Source organism: Phyllostomus discolor, chromosome 13, assembly GCF_004126475.2.
Source record: "Phyllostomus discolor isolate MPI-MPIP mPhyDis1 chromosome 13, mPhyDis1.pri.v3, whole genome shotgun sequence".
In the NCBI taxonomy this organism is placed as follows: Eukaryota; Metazoa; Chordata; class Mammalia; order Chiroptera; family Phyllostomidae; genus Phyllostomus; species Phyllostomus discolor.
In genome coordinates, this window is record NC_040915.2 from 6,224,768 (window position 1) to 6,241,393 (window position 16,626).

At 56.3% G+C, this 16,626-nt stretch overlaps 1 protein-coding gene across 5 annotated transcripts in view; it reads right to left on the bottom strand.

The window, feature by feature from the left end:
* ACSL6 (acyl-CoA synthetase long chain family member 6) overlaps positions 1 to 16,626 on the bottom strand; it is a 59,182-nt gene that overhangs the window by 22,769 nt on the left and 19,787 nt on the right. For 2 of the 5 annotated variants that reach the window (XM_028528236.2, XM_028528239.2), the window contains exons 3-15: positions 14,406 to 14,520; positions 13,718 to 13,782; positions 13,355 to 13,456; positions 12,820 to 12,919; positions 12,107 to 12,285; positions 11,079 to 11,111; positions 9,695 to 9,746; positions 6,286 to 6,359; positions 4,655 to 4,732; positions 3,081 to 3,215; positions 2,594 to 2,728; positions 1,213 to 1,308; positions 160 to 232 (exon numbers count right to left, since the gene is read on the bottom strand). In XM_028528236.2, the coding sequence (XP_028384037.1) occupies positions 160 to 232; positions 1,213 to 1,308; positions 2,594 to 2,728; positions 3,081 to 3,215; positions 4,655 to 4,732; positions 6,286 to 6,359; positions 9,695 to 9,746; positions 11,079 to 11,111; positions 12,107 to 12,285; positions 12,820 to 12,919; positions 13,355 to 13,456; positions 13,718 to 13,782; positions 14,406 to 14,520 (1,237 nt within the window). Of the gene's footprint in view, positions 1 to 159; positions 233 to 1,212; positions 1,309 to 2,593; positions 2,729 to 3,080; positions 3,216 to 4,519; positions 4,598 to 4,654; positions 4,733 to 6,285; positions 6,360 to 9,694; positions 9,747 to 11,078; positions 11,112 to 12,106; positions 12,286 to 12,819; positions 12,920 to 13,354; positions 13,457 to 13,717; positions 13,783 to 14,405; positions 14,521 to 16,626 lie in introns of all 5 variants that reach the window. The other 3 variants (XM_028528237.2, XM_028528238.2, XM_036014676.1) reach the window with 2 other exon arrangements.

Genomic DNA, 16,626 nt, shown 5'->3' on the forward strand with positions numbered 1-16,626 from the left:
AACAACAGACCCGTGATGCCACAACCTAGGTATAACCGCCATCGGTGTGCTCTGTGCTGTGGCTTTTCTGCGGTCAATTTACTTTCCACGAGAAAGGTTTGCAGCTGTTTTAACTCGGCAGTGCCTGGTGAACCATTCGACCTTTCCCGTCCATCCTACCTGAGGTCCAGTCCCCAGGGGTGGTGAACGTGCATCCAGCTGTGCACTCAGTTTGGCCATAACCTTCATAAACCTTCAAGCAAAATATGGAAATCACACTGTAGGCATGCATGCCCCTGCCGCGGGCTCAGTTCCCACCGGACGCCTGGCTGCTCCGTGCTGGGCACGGTGGGAAGGGAGATGCTATGGAGGCAGGTAACTCCAGGTGAAGCTGAACACAGATAACAGGGGTGGTTACTTTGCTCGGAAGAAGTGCTACTTTTACCACACTTAGTAGATAAGGTTATGTGGTTCGGGATAAAGTCTTCTGATCTATTTTCAACTATTGACTCTATTTTTCATTCAGATAATGTCTATTAAAGGCAAACACTTTAAAGTTTACTGTGTGCTTTATTTTGTCTCTGTAAAGTATTCCCCTCCAGAGCCTCACGTGTTGCAGGAATATGCCATGTGGGAGCGTCTGCCCTTAGGAGTGGTCAGGCGGTGTTGGGGTAGAAGAGGCCGGTGGCTTTGAAAGTATAAAAATTTAAGCATTAATATTGATGAAATAGCTGTGTCTACTTTACTTATTATCCATCAGTCACAGCTGTGTTACTGTACCCTGCATATGTAGAAACTTAATAAATATTAATCGAATGGGTAAATGTAGGAATGGACTTTTTAAATCAAGTGACAAAACCCAAATGGACTTTCATCACCCCCTCCCTTGGGCTCCTTTGCTGGGTTGGGCGGGGTTTTGCAGGCTGAATGAAGCCAGCCACAGAGGTGCTGTTCCGGGCCTGGTGAGGATTCTCCAGCATGTTGACGACCCTCATGCAGTTCATCGGACCCCTCTTCCCGGGGTGGGTGCACCTAGGCTTTTCCGAATGTGGGAAGGTCAGCCTGGCTTTCACCGGCACTGGGGTTTTCTCATCCTCAGAGAGACCGGGCTTTTACCCAACTGAAATCTTGCCCCCAGAACCTTTCTCTGCACAGTAAAAGGTGTAGCAGGGTTCTGGCCCTGTCCTAACACACGCCGCACTGCCCCCAGGGAAGGCCGAGGGAAGGTGATACCTGGCACCCCAGAGCCGCCCGGAGGAAGCCCAGGACCGTTGGTGACGCGGGCGCTGCTCCAGTCACGATCATCCGCACGCACCCGCCGAGGCTGGCCTGCGAGGAGAGAGGCGACTGCCAGGCTCTGTGTGGCTGGGGGTGGCATCTAGCCCATCTGGGCCTCAGCCAAGGTCAACATTCAGCAACAGGACTTGATCTGGACCCTAGGGTAGGGCTCGGAGAGGAGGTCTGAGGCTGCATAACGGGCCAGAGGAAGTCCCTTCTCCTTCAAAGGAACCGACACAACCAGCTGCGCACCTCAAGCCTCCATGTAGCCAACTCTTTCAAGTCTTTCGAGATAAGTGCTGTTAATCTACGAGGCATTCCATGATTTCGGTTCTACTTTCCTTCAAATACACAGCTGTCCCCTCCCCCTCCCATCATTTGCAAGCACCCAAAACAATTACTTAGGACAACTCCTTCCCACTTCCATTCTAATGGCGTAAGCTTTTTTCGTTTACAAATCAATACCCTGGCTGCTCTATTTACTATGTGCTGCAGAGAACAAAGAATTCCTTAAATGTGTTGTTTCTGTAAGTTGAGCCAAGAGAGATTAAATATTAATTTTCATAGCTGAAAATAGAGAAGTAAGAAAAAAGTAAGTAATGATACTAATTGACTACGCATTCCTGGGGTAACGCAGGGCTTGGATGCTTTAGTGCGTCTCTGGAGGTGAGCAAGTCATGGTCAGCCTGGCTTGGGAGAGGCTGAAGGGAGGGGACACAGGAGGGCCAAGGAGGACTCTTGGCCATCTGTCTCAAACCCAATGCTGCCGGGAAGCCACCGTGGCCAGGGCTACAAGGAGGGCCACGGGAACCCTCAAGCCCAGGAGCTCCTTGGCAGACGTGGTACCCCAGGCACAGCTGCCCCGATGCCCGTGGAAGGCAGTGGACCCACTTTCCAGGAGTCCTTGCTGGTTGCCTTTTGGCAAATATAACACATCTCCAAATAACAAAAGTGAGTCCTTTAAGGCACAGGTGACAAACACAGGCCCACTGGCTGGATCCCACCCTCCACCTTGTTTTATCTGGCCTGGAACCTTGTTTCTACCCGGCGGCAGCGCTGAGCTCCTTGCCCCTAGTTAAGGAGTAGTTACAGCTATACAGTCCTAAAATGACATTCGCCCTTTGAAGGTAACCTCGAGGCTGATGTGGCCCCCAGTGAAAATGAGTTTGTCATCCCTGCTTTAAGATTTCAATGGAAGCTTAAAGCTTTGATTTCATGACCAAATGAGTTATTTTATAAGATTAGCAGCCACTGGGATGAACTTCTCTAATTCCTCAGTCAGGCCATGCACTGGACACTTGCGTGTCACTCTATAACCTCTTGTTCATCCTCTTACCTGAACCTTATGAAAGAAGAGTTCATCCCAGATGCTGTCGTTCCTGATGATCCCACTCCGGACCTCAGCCTGTTTACGCTTTGCTGCGAACTCCAGAAGCCAGCGCTTTAACGGTGTGTTCGCCTGGCTGAAGATCTGAGGGGCAGAAGGCAAAAGGAGCTGTGAGCCTGCACGTCCCGCCTTCAGACAGGAAGAAGGCCCACCCTGGCCCGAGGGAAGCCACACTCCACTGTGCCGCTGCGGGAGGTCAGTGAACGTGTGACATCCAGGCTGAAGGTCAACACCACTGAGGTGGAGGCACATCATGGGACTAGAAACTCCTGGAAAAAGTCTCCCCAACAAGGGTTTTGGGAAGTAGGAAGAAAACAGATGAGAATCAGGGAATGTATGAGAAGAGGCCACTTCTAGGACCTGGGGCTCTAGGCCCTGGCCACACAAGCAGATATCAAGCTCCTCAGCCTGGCCAGGGACTCCGTGCGGGGCTCACCTTATCATACATCCGGTTCAGCAGCCGTGGGACCACCGGGAAGATGGTGGGGCACAGAGCCTTCATGTCATCGGAAAGAAGACGGATGTCTCCCTGGAAGAAGCCGACGCGCCCTCCGTGGCAGTAGACGACAGACTGGAGGGGAGGACAAGCAGAGAGGAGGCTCTGAGGACGGTCACTCCTGGCTGCGGTCCACAGCTATCCATAGTTCTGCCCTATGTGGAGGGCACCCATGATCCCCACCCCAGGTCTGGCTGCTGCCATGAGACACCCAACACTATCTGAAGCGACAGTCCCCCTCCCTCACCTCGCTGCCTTCCCATTGAGGCATGGGGAGGAGAAGCAGAAGCTGGGTGGAACAGAGCCTCTGGGAGACGCCAGAGCAGCCAGTGCCCCTGTGCTGCCCTCCTGCTCACTGCCAAACCCTGGGCTGGAGCCCCCCTGGGGACTCCAGTCTCTGAGCTGTACTGCACCCTACAAATGGGTCTGCTGCAGGTCTCAGAGAGCCCACAGATGCCCTGGGGACACCTCAGCAACTCTGGAAGGGTGTGCAGTGCCCACAAGGACTGGATAGGCTGCTAATGTTGTGGGGGAGGCCAACGGGGGCCTGGTGGTTGCTAACGGGCTAGCATGTGCCAGGGGCTTAATATATGCTCCTGTCTTCAATGCTTATAGCCGCCCTATGTGGGAGAGAGCATTTCACAGCTCCCTTTTATAGGCAAGGAATGCAAAGCTCAGACAGGTAAAGGGACCAGCCCAGTCACAAAACTAGTTCACAGTGTTGCTGGCATTGTAATCTAGGTCTGGAAAGCTGGACAGTGTGACCTAATACGCCACATCTCCCCCAAGGGGAGGGGGGAGAGGCTTAGAAGACTGTTTACTCGCAGGCTGACCCCTTGAGTGACACACAGATAGAAAATTCTTCGTTAGCACAATATCATGTGGGCCCCCCACTCCCTCTGCACCCCACAAGGCCTGTCTCAGGGCCAGTCCAGCACCAGTCCCTCTACAGCCTTAGGGGTTCTGATGGTTCACTGCCCAAGTTCACTGTCTTGTTTTCTTTGTGAAGGGTTCGTGAGTAATGGAACCTATAGAATGCAAGTGTTTTGGCCATAAGTGGAGTCACACTGCACAGAGCTTGGATGGCAAAGCGCTTCCGCAAAGCTGCAGTGCTCTCTGTGCCCGTGCCACCAGCTGGGGCCTCCATCCAGGTGTGTCCACAGGTAAGTGAGGCAGGGCCGGCCTGGGGTCTCTGCTGGAGCCATACTCCCCGGAGGGACAGGTGGGTTGGCCAAGGTCCTCTGACCCCTCAAACCCCTGTGGTACCTTCTGAGGACAGGGTGGTTTAGTTCTACTTCCTGGCACCAGTGACAAGTGACACCCTGCTAGGGTTCTGGGTTCTGGGCACAGACTGTGCCTCCCTGAAGCCAGGGCCTTACCTGCACCATTCGCTCAAACATGTGTGCTAAAGGCAAATAGGAAATGTGCACATCCGCACAAGTGGGAGCCCACTGACTCTGCAAGAAAAGAGAAGGAGCCCAGGCAAGGCCCGGTCAGGCAGGTGGGCGTCTTACCTGGATCACTCTCTCAAACATGTGAGCCAGAGGCAGGAAGGAGATGAGCACATCGTCCTGTCTCGGAAAGATCACTTTCTGCAGGTGACGGGCATGGGAGACAGAAAGGAAAGAAACACTGACAGGAAGACAACAAGAGAGTCATAAAACAATAAAGAGAAAATGGTCCTGGAGGGGCGAACAGGAAGAGGGGAGGGGAGGGGAGGGGGCACAGAAAAAGAGGTGAGATGAGAGAGGAAAAAATGAGAGTGAGAGAGAGAAAAGGCGAAGCAAAAAAGAGAGGGAGAGAGGAGTGAGAGACAGAAAGAGAAAGAGTGATGGAAAGAGGGAGAGGGAGAGAGAGAGAGAGGGCAGCATGGAAGCGGAGTGTTAGGTCGCAGCGCCAGAGGGTCTAGTTGTCTGCAGAAGCAAAGGGCCAAATGAAGCACACATAAACCAGCAGAGCGCAGCTCCGCAGCGAAGTCTCCTTTGGGGAAGGGCCTGCACCTCACTTGGGGTCCGTTGGCGCCAGACAGCTTCTCCCCGTCCCTGGCTGCAGGACCTGCCCAGGCCCCATCTCTCCAGTCTGCCTGGGCCGCCTGGGCCGCCTGGGCCACCTGGGCAGCTCTCCACAGGTCTCGGCTTGTCAGCATTTCCTAGTCCTTCCAGAGAAAGGGACCCAGCATACCCTAGACCTATACCAGCTGTGGCTGGGGTGCCTGCCCTGGACCAAGGAGGGGCAAGGCCAAGCCGAAGATGGACGTGTTTGGCCTCTCACTGGCCAGGGCCTTAAAGGGGAAGGCTGGGAGGGAGGCCCGCTGTGTCCCCAGGCCCACGTCTCACAGATGGACTGAGCTCGGGGACCGGGCTGGGCCATGCCTTTGGGAGCTTTCCTTTGCTGGACTTCCTTGCTCCCCGTCCTTTTGCTGGGCTGACTTTGGACAAGTGTGGACAAGATCCAGGAAGCCGGCTCTACCAAAACATGGAATGTTTGGGGGTACCCTCCACAGCGCCATGTGCCGAGGGTGGGTCTCTCTCCACAGGGTGGAAAGGCCTCACTTCCATGAAAAGGCACATTTCTTGCCCCTAAAGGAAACTGTAGGACATTCAGATACTCACCACGTGTGGGAAAAAGGTCCTTCTTTCTAAGTCAGTTATAAAATGCTAACGTGTTTTTATCGGGCCTTCTCACTTTATATTTACCTTTTTAATAAGCACAGTGTTACATTTCAGCGGTTGCCATCATTTCTCAGACCCTAGTAGTCCTTCAGCATGAAATGACTGAATTAAACCCTGACCTGCTTGAAAAACAGCTATTAAAGGTTTTTTTCTAAGTCAAGGCGTACACAAACCACAGGTGTACCAGTTTTTGAAGTTCAAAATGCAAAAACAGATGTATGTGTTTTTTCCTTCTGGGATTTCTGACCACTCTTAGAAATCAACTGAATGTTTATCGGGTGAAGACCATTTCCGTGTTTGGGATTAAAAGCCTCTGTGAGAGGGGGGCTGCTCTAACAAGAATGGAAACTCCTGCCTGTGAAAGGCAGTCCAGATTCTATCGGGGGCAGGGGGGAGAAAACAAACACAAAAAACCTCTGAGGTTTGAGGATGTCCTCAAGAGGCACCTGCATTAGTGAGTCTACTTTATTCACCTCTGTCACTTTCAGAAAGCCCGAGAAGTCGGCCACCACATTGCCATGGGTCAGCATTGCACCCTTTGGGTTCCCTGAAAGAGAAAGCAAGAAGGTGAATTAGTTGGAAGCTCAAGGGCCACACTCCTTAAGAGCAGCATCCAAGCCGGAAGCCCCGGACACCAGTGCCGTCCACCCAAGCCTCTGTCCTTCGTCCACAGCTGTCCTCAGAGTCCGAGGCAGACGAAGGCTACTTCGTCTGCAGATGCTTGAAGCCCATCTGGAGGCTCCCAGCAGTTTACGAAAAGAAGGAAAGGGACACAGCTGCACAGGTGAGGTGCCTCAAGGGATTGGTGACCTGTGGCCTCCCCCTCTCCTGCCTCCCTCAGGCCACCTCACAGACACCCAGGGCCCTGTGTTGCCCTAGCCCCCGGGAACCAGCAGTCAACTCTGCTGGGAGGAGACTTCCTTGCTGCATCTACGACCCGGGAAGGCCGAGCTCAGGCCAGGCAGGAGGCCCGGAGGCTGAAGTAGTCCCTTCTGCCTGCTCTTCGCAGGGATGGGACATGGATGGTCCTGTGTTGTCATGACATGACCTGTCACTACTGCTTGTGAGGACGCCCAGGGCTTCCAGGGTGGCTCACAGGGCCAGAGGGCTGGTGGGAGCCCGGGACAGCCCTGGGATGCTGCCGGCTGGTGTGACTGGGCTCGAATCCTGGTCTTGGCTCTCACTGCCAGCGGTTGTTCCCCTCACTTTCCTTACCTGCAAAATGGGGACAGGGGACTGACCTCATAGGGCTTTTATATGCTCTAAGGACATAATCCATGCACAAAAGATGTTAGAAGTTTCCACCAAGTCAGCAGATACAATAGCTGTAAAACTCCAAAAGAGATGGGCCAGGCCATGTGCAGAATTTCCCCCCAATATCAAGTAAACCAATAACGTGACTTTGCAACCCTCACCCAGAAAGTGCTAATCAAAGGGCTGAGTGAACAGGGGTGGAGAGTACTGCACTGAGTCAGCAAGCGTCCAGGGAACAAAGAGTGAGTTTTAACCATCTGACCCAAACCAGCTCCCAGCTTCCCGTTCCCACTTACTCATTCTCCCTCCCCATGTCCACCTGGTGGGAGAGGGTGGGAGAGGGTGGTAGAGGTTAGGATCCTTCACTAACAAGGGAGGAGGAGGAGAAACTCCAGAGAGGCCCTGGCAGGGTGGTTCAGTTGGTTGGAGCATTGTCCCATATGACAAAAAATTTCAATTCCTAGTCCGGGCACATACCTAGGTTGCGGATTCGATCCTGGAAGGCAACCGATTGATGTTTCTCTCTCAGTTGGTTTCTCTCTCTCTCATCAATAAATGTATATCCTCAGTGAGGATATAAAAAAGAAAGAAAGCCCACAGGGGAAGGGTGGACCACGCCTTGCTCACCACGCCTGCAGCCAGTCCGGCTGGGAGGGCAGAGGTCCGGTGAGGCAGACTGATTCATGCTTCGGACTGACACTTATAATTCTGAAACAAGAGCCATCACGGCCAAGGAGAAAATCTTCCCAGAATAATTCCACCACCAGAACCATGAGCCACATGTCAGGTTCAGACCATCTGTTCCAGCCTTCCCCACAGAAAGAATCACGTAGCTCTTGACGAAGCTGGGAGCTGGGGCACGGCATGGAAGAAAAACTATGTCCGGGCCTCTGATGCCAAGGACGTGCACGGCTCGTGTGCTGGATGGAACAATGACGACCAGAGGCGCAGCACACGCTTAGACTGACGCCAAGGAAATGTAAGTGTACCGCCAGGCATGGTGACATCAGCCAGAGGCCTGCTCACTGCCCAGCTCTGCCCTGGCACCAGCCACACCTCTGCAGGGGGAGGCTTGGCACCACCCGCCACCTGCTTTCAGGCCCTGCATTCCCCACTCCTACATTCCACCCCCACGCCGCAGACACAGCCTGGGCAGGGGAGCTCAGCATCCAGAAAGGTGCCCACGTGTGGCCTGCCCTCTCCAGGTGGGCAAGAGCACATTTATGCATTGTGAGTTCTTTCCAGATGCAGGGGTGCCATCCGTGACCAAGGGACCTGCTAAAAGCCTGGGGGCACTCTTGGATGGCAAGGACCCAAAGCTAAAAGCCACAGTAGTGACCTGCTCCCCAACCCCAGGCAGAAGAATGTGTCACCATGATTTCACAGTGTGAAATTCGTGACACAAAGAGACACCAACCAGAAGGGTGTCTTTGAATTCTGGGCTGGCTCTGGGTGCCAGCCCCTGGAAAGCGACAGCTATGTTAGTTTTTCTCTAACAGACTTAGCAATGTGCTAGAAATTCTCAACCCCCCTTGAGTTAATGGCAAATATTCATCTCGGTTCAATAAGGCCAGTGAGTCACGATCCACCCATGTGGACAGGCCCCCTCGTGGGGCTGGTCAGGGTCCCGCCAGATGCCCTCGAGGCTGTGTCTGTAGAAGGCTCGGGGGGGCCCCAGTCACTGCCCACTGAGCGCTATCATCCAGGTGGGCCAGTCTCCACACTGGAGAAAGATGGCTGGAAACTTTGCGCCCATTCTGGGCAGGGCAAGTGACTTCCCAAGTTGTCAGATGAGAGAGAGAGAGGCAGCGACGGGAAGAGCCGTGGGCTGGGAGCTGGCAGAGTAGGGCACGAGTCCAACGCCTCCATTTGCTGGTGGTGTCCACTGGGACAGTCCCCACACTGCTAACCACACAGGCTGTGCCACAGCCCCAGGGGCACAGTAAGGGGGAAACGGGGCACTGCAGGCAGCAAGGTGCTGTGCCTGGGGCCGAGGTCCTCCTGCGTGCACTTGGCCTCACCCAGGAACGCGCTGTTCCCCTTATTGTCCCCATGGTGGACACCCAGTGTGTCATCTCTGCTTGCTCTCTTCCTGACAGCCTTGGCCAGGCACACCAGCGCCAGCCTGCAGAGCACCTGCCCTGCCCCTTCACACCCCTTCCCGTCTTCTACTGGGCACCTCTAGTCATTCCCATCACAGATGAGAAATCAGGGACAGTGGTGGCAGAAGGGTTAAGTGACCTGCTTGTAGCCCCCTGGAAAGTGGCTCTCAGATGCCACTCCCTACCTTCCTTCCGAAGTCCCTGACACAAAGACCAGGTAGGGGCAGGAAGCTGAGGGGTGGGAGCTGCTTCTCACAGAGGAATGGCATGATCCCTCAGCCCAGACTTCCTCTGGCTCCAACCCCAGGAAGTGGCAAGTCCCCACCTGTCCATCCGTGTCTATCCCCCCTATGCTGCCCTGTGCTGGGCACTGGAGGTAGCAGCAAGGACCCAACATTTGGAGCCAGTCACAAGACATGGCTCAGCCCATCCCAGAAGGCACCAGAGACCCCCGCAGTCACCCTGACCAGGTTTCCAAGGAAGGGAGCAGGTAGGCCAGGCTGGTGACCTGGGTGCCTCTACTTACCTGTCGTGCCGCTTGTGAAACACACAATGGAGAGGTCGCCGGGGTTTGGGGGCTGCAGAGGTGAGAAGAAACGTGTGTTAAAGAGGCCTGGTGTGGCCAACCAGGGTGTAAGACCCACGGCCCCTCCACCAGCTAGCCCTGCTGTGCACTCCCCGTGTGTGCTGTCTGTGTAGGCACACATGTGTGCCCGTGGGCTGCAGCCAGAAAGGTGTGGAAAGGCAAGCCCCAGGATAGGCAGAAAGAAGCTGAGGAACCCTAACAGGAGCATGGTCATCACTCTGCACCATCAACCCCATACCTGGTCCCCCACCTCCACTCCCCCCACTGAATCTGAGCTGAATTCCAGGTGGGACGGGGCTGCAGTGGCCACATCGAGGCCTCAACCAAAGATCTGACCTCTGTAGCAAATGGGACCCCGTTCCCTCCTCCCTTCCCTGGTTCTCCCCAGGCTTTGGTTAGGCTTAGGAACAGCACATGGAGCCCGGCGGACTGAGCTCCCCACTGTGTCACTGAGACTGCCCTGGCACTGGCCACAGAGTCCTGGGGTCACCAGGAAGATCCCACCATGGCTGCTGGCACAGGAAGCCTGGCTTCCCGGAGGAGGCAACCTGATCTGAGGCTGGAGGACAAGCAGGCTCTCTCCAGATGAAATGAGGTTGAACGAGGGTCCACCCCAGACAGAGGCTGAGGTTTGAGAGGCCAGGGCGTGGGGGGTGTTGGACAGCAGTTCTCTAAGACTGGGGCATGGTGTGTGCAAGGTGGGTACACACTAGGGGCCCCCATAAGGGGCCCTGGAAAACAGCGCTGTGACCTGCTCAGGCCTGTGGATGAGAAAGCTCATGGAGGGCAGGTGGTAAGGGAGCGAGGAGGGCTAAGTTGGGGGAGGCCTGGAGGCAACAGGCCTTGCTGAAAAGTCAAAAGCCCCTAAACAGCCCCTCCCAGGGAATAGCCAGCTTCACTGGTGACTCGACCCTAGTCAGTATCACTGGGGGTGACACACAGAAAAGATGAACAAAGAGGACAGATGCCACCAGGCCTCCAGGCCCAGGGTCCACTACCCACTGGCCCTGCTACTGCTTCTGTCCATCCCACCCTCTGGGGGGTTCACTGCACTCAAAGGGGAGAAGGAAGACCCCCCCAACAGAGAAGACCAGCGGCCTTCTCTTCCTCCCCCCAAACATCTGACTCCTGCTTCAGGTCCCTCTCGGGTCCCCCACCCACAGAAGTCCTGGGAACCTCACATCAGTGTTTCCAGGGTTGCTCATGAACACGGGATGCTGCTCTGGTGCCTCCACTGAGCACCTGCGCAGAGGGAGAGCTGGCTCCACAGCACGCGCCCACACCCCGCCCTGCTCAATAGAGACCTGCTGACGGGCAGCCTTACCACGGGAGCACGATGATTCTGTTGGCCACAGTCCTAGAAGAGGAAAGCACTGATTTTAAATGCTCAAAAATTCTCATCAATCAAAAAAAAATCAAAATAAACTCTGCACAGTAGGCCTTTCCCCTACGCCAAGCCCAGAGTTCAGGATTCACTGCCCAGACACGGCCCATGTGGAGACACCACCTCAGCGGCCTCTCCTCAGACACACATCTGGGCCAAGGCCACTGCCCAAGTTGCAGAGGGGGCCTGAGGCCGGGAGCGATGAGGCACACAGAGGAGAGACTGCGAGCACACATGGGGGAGGTGGCCTGAGGTGCCCACTGTGCATCTGCATTGCCTGCTCGGGCAGCGTGGCTGGGTGGCCTGGGCTTCCGGGTCAGTCAGGACTGGGGGGGGCAGATGGGGGTGTCGGCACAGGTGTGGCCCCTAAAGCCCTGGCGGGGTATAAGTGTACAGTGTTGTAGGTACATTTGGAAGCAGATAGGGAGGCAGGAGGGGGATTGGAGGGCCCAGGGGCCTGGATCCCATGAGGCAGAAATGGGGTCAGCTGCTACTGAGCAGGGCTTGAGGCCCTGGAGGCCAGAATGTCTTGTGTTACTCCAGCAGGTCACCACCTGCCACCAATCTGACATCTTTGGGGAAGCCAAGAGCAGAAAAATCGGCTCTGCTGGGTGCCGGGGGTCTGGGACACACCTGTAAGAACGACTCTGTGACCCCTAGACCTCATGTCTACCTCCTCAGGCCCAGATGGGCTGCTGCAGCTGGGAATGTGGAGGCTGCGGGAACAGCTCTGGGGCTGGCTGGTGCCACCACACACCTGTCAGTGCCTGTGTCATTAACTGTGCAGGCCAGCTGAGTCTGTCACCCGCCACCAGCCCTGTGAAGCCTGCTCTGTCTCAACCCTCGTGTGGTCCGACAGCCCACGACACCCACCCAAGGGCCCGAGAGGGGCCAATAACTGGCAGCTCTGGCGTGACAGCCAGCCAGCTGTGGCCCAGCAAACAGCCCAGGCGGAAGCAGCCCCTCACCTCCACAGCCTGCATGGACTTGAGGACCACCCCGCACTCCTGTCCTCTGTCTTTCAGAGCTTCCTCGAGTGGCTCCATGAGGATGATCAGCTTGAGTCCTGGAGTCTCTTTCCTCTCCACATGCTCCAGCAGAAGCTGGGCCTTCTGAGGTTTGTCCACAATCACGGTGCTGATGTCAGCTGCAGGGACCATCAGGGAGGGTCAGGCAGTGACTGTGGGCAGCACACGCCTGGTAGCGGAACCACGGTCTGTGTGTGCCACAGCCGGTGTGGAAGTGACAGGTAAGACAGATGGTCTGGGTTTTGTGCTACATGCGGAGCAGAGTGCAGGGAGGCTGGAGAGAGCCCAGGGAGGAAGGCCATGACATCTCCTAGAGAGGTTTGCAAGCACCCTGTGCTTCGGGCTCAATCTCTATCATCCCTGGTCGGCTGAGACAGCCACCACCGCCAGCATCCGCTCCAAGCTGCAGTGACCCACGGAGGGTGGTGCAGAGGCTCCTTCTCAGTGGCCAGGCCCTGTGGAAGGAGCCCTGTGGTGAAGTCTAACTGGAGACAGCTGGACTCGGGAAACCAATGCAGGGGCTGTATCGGAAGCCCCTAGTGTTCCATGAAAGCGAAGCACAGTGCTGCGAGCAGCGTCAGATGACTGGCACAGCCTGAGAGGCCACAGCGGGCGCTGGCTGCCAGCGGCAGGGAGGGGCTGAGTGGGCTCACCTGTGTTGATGATGTAGCGGATAGCCCCAGGGCCCAGGGTGTCATAGAGTGGGACCACCACCATAGAATACGTGTAGCAGGCAAGCTCCGCGATGATCCACTGTGGAGACATGTGGGGCAGGGGTGGGGGAACACAGAGCAGATGGGAGGGCTGCACTGCCCTGAGGCTCAGGCCACTGGAGTCCTCGCTTGACCTCCTGTGATGACAGGGCTCTGTGTGTGGCTGCTCATGCCTGGCCCCTTAGACCATGCTGGCCCCAGGGAATTCTGGGACTCCAAACAGCCACATGCCAACTTCTAGAGTCCCTCCCTCTTCCGGCTCAAGGAGCAGCTGTGTGTTGGGCTGGGTGGGGTGTGGAAGGAGCTGGGCTGGGATGCCCACTCCTGATGAAGGCAAGGGGGAAGGAGGGTGTGGCACGGACAAAGGGCCTCCATTTTTCCACTGGTCCTGGGCTCAGTGGGAGCAGGGCTGCTCTGTGGTACCCAACCCCCTACTCCACTGATTCTTCTAAAACCAATCAAGGCAGATGCTCACCTCTGGTCGATTTTGTGCAAAAACGCCAATAAACTGGTCTGTACTTGCTCTACAGTTGTACTGGAGAAGTCCGGACCCTAGAAATTCAGCCCTGTCGGCCACCTGCACGTGTACATGGGGAAATGATGGGGAAGTAAGGAGTCTTCTGCGGGAGGGGGGACCAGGGGAACTCCCACAGGTCTGAGACCTCCCTGACTCCCCGCCCAGGTGTCTGGCAGCCCGATGAGGCTGCTGCCAGCAGTGTGGCAGACAGGCCAGACAAGGCCAGTGTGATCCCCTGAGACCCAGCAGGGTGTCCGCAAGCCCCACCAAGTGCCAGGCCTGCAAGGGCAGACAGAGTGGAGCCTGTCCGCTAGCACTCACCTCCTGGTAGGATAGCCACTGATAAGGCTGCTTGGGCTTCCTGAAGCCGAGACACGGTCCATTCCCTGCAGAGAGAGAAGCAGGCCTTGTGCAAGGGAGAAGGGCAGGTGGGGGTGCCAGCAGACACCTGGATGGACACCACATATGGTGGGGTGGTCCATGGGCCAAGTGTACAGCCCCACCCCCACCTGCCTATCTGACTGGCGGAAGCCCCAGAAATAGGGGCTGATACAGTGCTGGTCCCCACCGTGACCTTGTGATGCAGCCCAAGAGCACAGAGACTGGGGCCACTGGGCAGAGGTAGCGGCTGCCCTTCTGCACCCACCTGCCTTGCCTCATACCCCAGGTCACCCAAACATCTCAGGGGCTCAGGGTTCAGAACCATGCCAGCCAGTGGCCCGGTGGTTCAGGTCTCACCAGGGGCCTGCCAGTGGGAGACACAGCGTATGGGCTAAGAGATGGTTAAAGTCAGTTCATTCCAGGGCTGGAGCAAAGCTGAGGACAGCTCTTTGGCCACATAATGCAGCTATTTCTCTGATGGGGTGGGAGGAGAGCCAAGAGTGTCTTCTCTCCTCTGAACCTGGTACCATTAACCTGCCACACCCCTGGTACCATGCTGGCTCGCCCCTACCCTTGAACGTGTTCAACCCCTGCCATAGCCCCTTCACACTCCCATGGTCCCTCTCACCTGAGATGCTGAGCCCACGGCGGAACACCTGGTACATGGTCCTGGCATCATCATAGTAGTGGGTGAATAGCTGAGGGCCATCCCCAATCACGGACCGCCGGGCCCCACCGCTGTCCTATGAGCCAAGCACAGGCCAGGAAGCTGGCTGAGGCAGGCAGGGGCATCCGGAGGGGGCACCAGCATGCACTGGGCTGTGCATAGCTGGGATACACGCCCCAGGGGGGCTGGGACACGTTCTGTGCACCGCCACACATGGCCTGTACACACACAACCTGTACTCAGGTTCACATACATGTGGCTTGTACATACCTGACCTGTGTGCATCCACCACATCCACACACACACCTGGCTCATGCACACAGGCCCCGTGCATTGGCCTCCCCCCACCCACAGCCCCTACACACCACAGCAACATACACAGACGTCCAGGATGTCACTGGCTCTTCATACCACCTCGGCCCACTCATACAATGGAGTGGAGAGAGTGGGCTGGAGTTAGGCTGCCCCCAGCTTCATGATCAACATGCCAAGGTGCCCTCCTCATGCCATTACCTGCTGCTTCTGTGACCCTAGGTTAAGAATCATTTGGGTGCCATCCGTCAATCACATGATAGTGAGAATTAGTCTGAGGACTAAGTGGAGATACTTTCCCAGAAACAGAGAGGCCTAGAAGGCCATGGGGCAGGGGGCAGGGCAGCAAGTTCCTGGGCCCTCGGTGGTGTGGATCCAGCATGGGACAGCAGCAAGCACCCCCTACGTTGTGAAGTAGGGAGCGGAGCTGGGCCTCTTGTGCCTCCTCCACTGCCACCATGCCACCCCTGCTGAGGCCACCCCAGACCCAGACACTCTGGCACCACAGCTCTACCTCTTCTCTGAGCATGATTCGGCCGCACTGGGCTGGCCTGTGGCCACCATCTCTCGAAACATCAGGGCTGAGGAAAAATGCTGGTGAGAGCCATCAGACAGACAGCCAGACTCAAAACCACAGGCGGCTCACAACTGTCTATGGAAAGTTCCGTTTGGTCAGGGAATGCCTCCTGAGCACCGGGCCCAGGTACCACCAATGAGGGAAGCTGGGGGCACACGCTATCAGACCCGGATAGCACTCAGGGTGACAGAAATGACAGCAAGAGACTGCATGCCAGGGGCAAAGGAGCTCAAGTGACGTGTGTGTTAGGGAGTGACTGCCAAGCTGGGTTTTGAAGAATGCACAGGAGGCAGCAGGAGGAGCAGGAAACAGAGGTCTCACCAGAGCAAGTGCAAGTGCAAGTGCAAGTGCATGGGTAAGAGACACAGGTACATTCAGGAAACTGTGGGCCACATGTGGAGCTCCAGGTGGTAAACAGAGGCGGCCAGAGAGACCGTGGGTGCAGGCCAGGAACATGGCCTCTAGGCTGAGAGCAACGGAACCCAGGGGAGGATTCTAAGCTGGGGCGCGTGACATGATCCAAATCACGTTTCTCACTCTGTTGCACACAGTAGATGTCACCAGGCCCCACGTGGCCTGGGCCCCCTCCCCTCAACCCCTACCTTCTCCTCTGCCTATTCCTCTGCAGCTGCTCTGGCTTCCTGTGCCCCGGGTGATGGGCAGGGCTCAGTCTTCCTGGGAAGGGAGGCCTTAGCTGTGTCCATGGCCTGTCCTCCCAGTCAGGCCCATGAAGTGACTGTGGCCCCCACACACTGACCCAAGGCCCCTCCCACTTAGACCTTGTCCAGACATATCACCTCCAGGCCAGGCACCCCAGATCCCCCCTCACCCCTGCCCACCACAGCCACCCTTCTACAGCCAACCCAGCTCAACCCTTACTACTGAGGACCCCTCATACCTCCATACTGCCCACCCCTGCCCAGGCCTGTGACTCTGGCCTCATTGACCTCCCCAGGCGAGTGGTCATGATAAGCTTACCCCAAACGACTAGTTTTAGTGCTTTGTACCGCCTCAGCAGACCCTGCCACCACCCCAGGGAGCAGCACTCCTGTTCTCACTCACTTGACTGCTAAGGAAACTGAAGCTCCGAGACAAAGAAACTGCCAAGGACCACATGGCCTATGAGACGCACAGCCGGCCTTCAACCCAGGTTACCCAAGCTGTTTTTGTCACCGCTCTGCTAGCCCGTCTGCAGCCCCTCTCCACCAACCAGCCTCTACACACAAACCACTACTTCCCAAGGCCACCAGGTGCTTCGCCACACACCTGGACTGGCACACATCATTCCTTCTG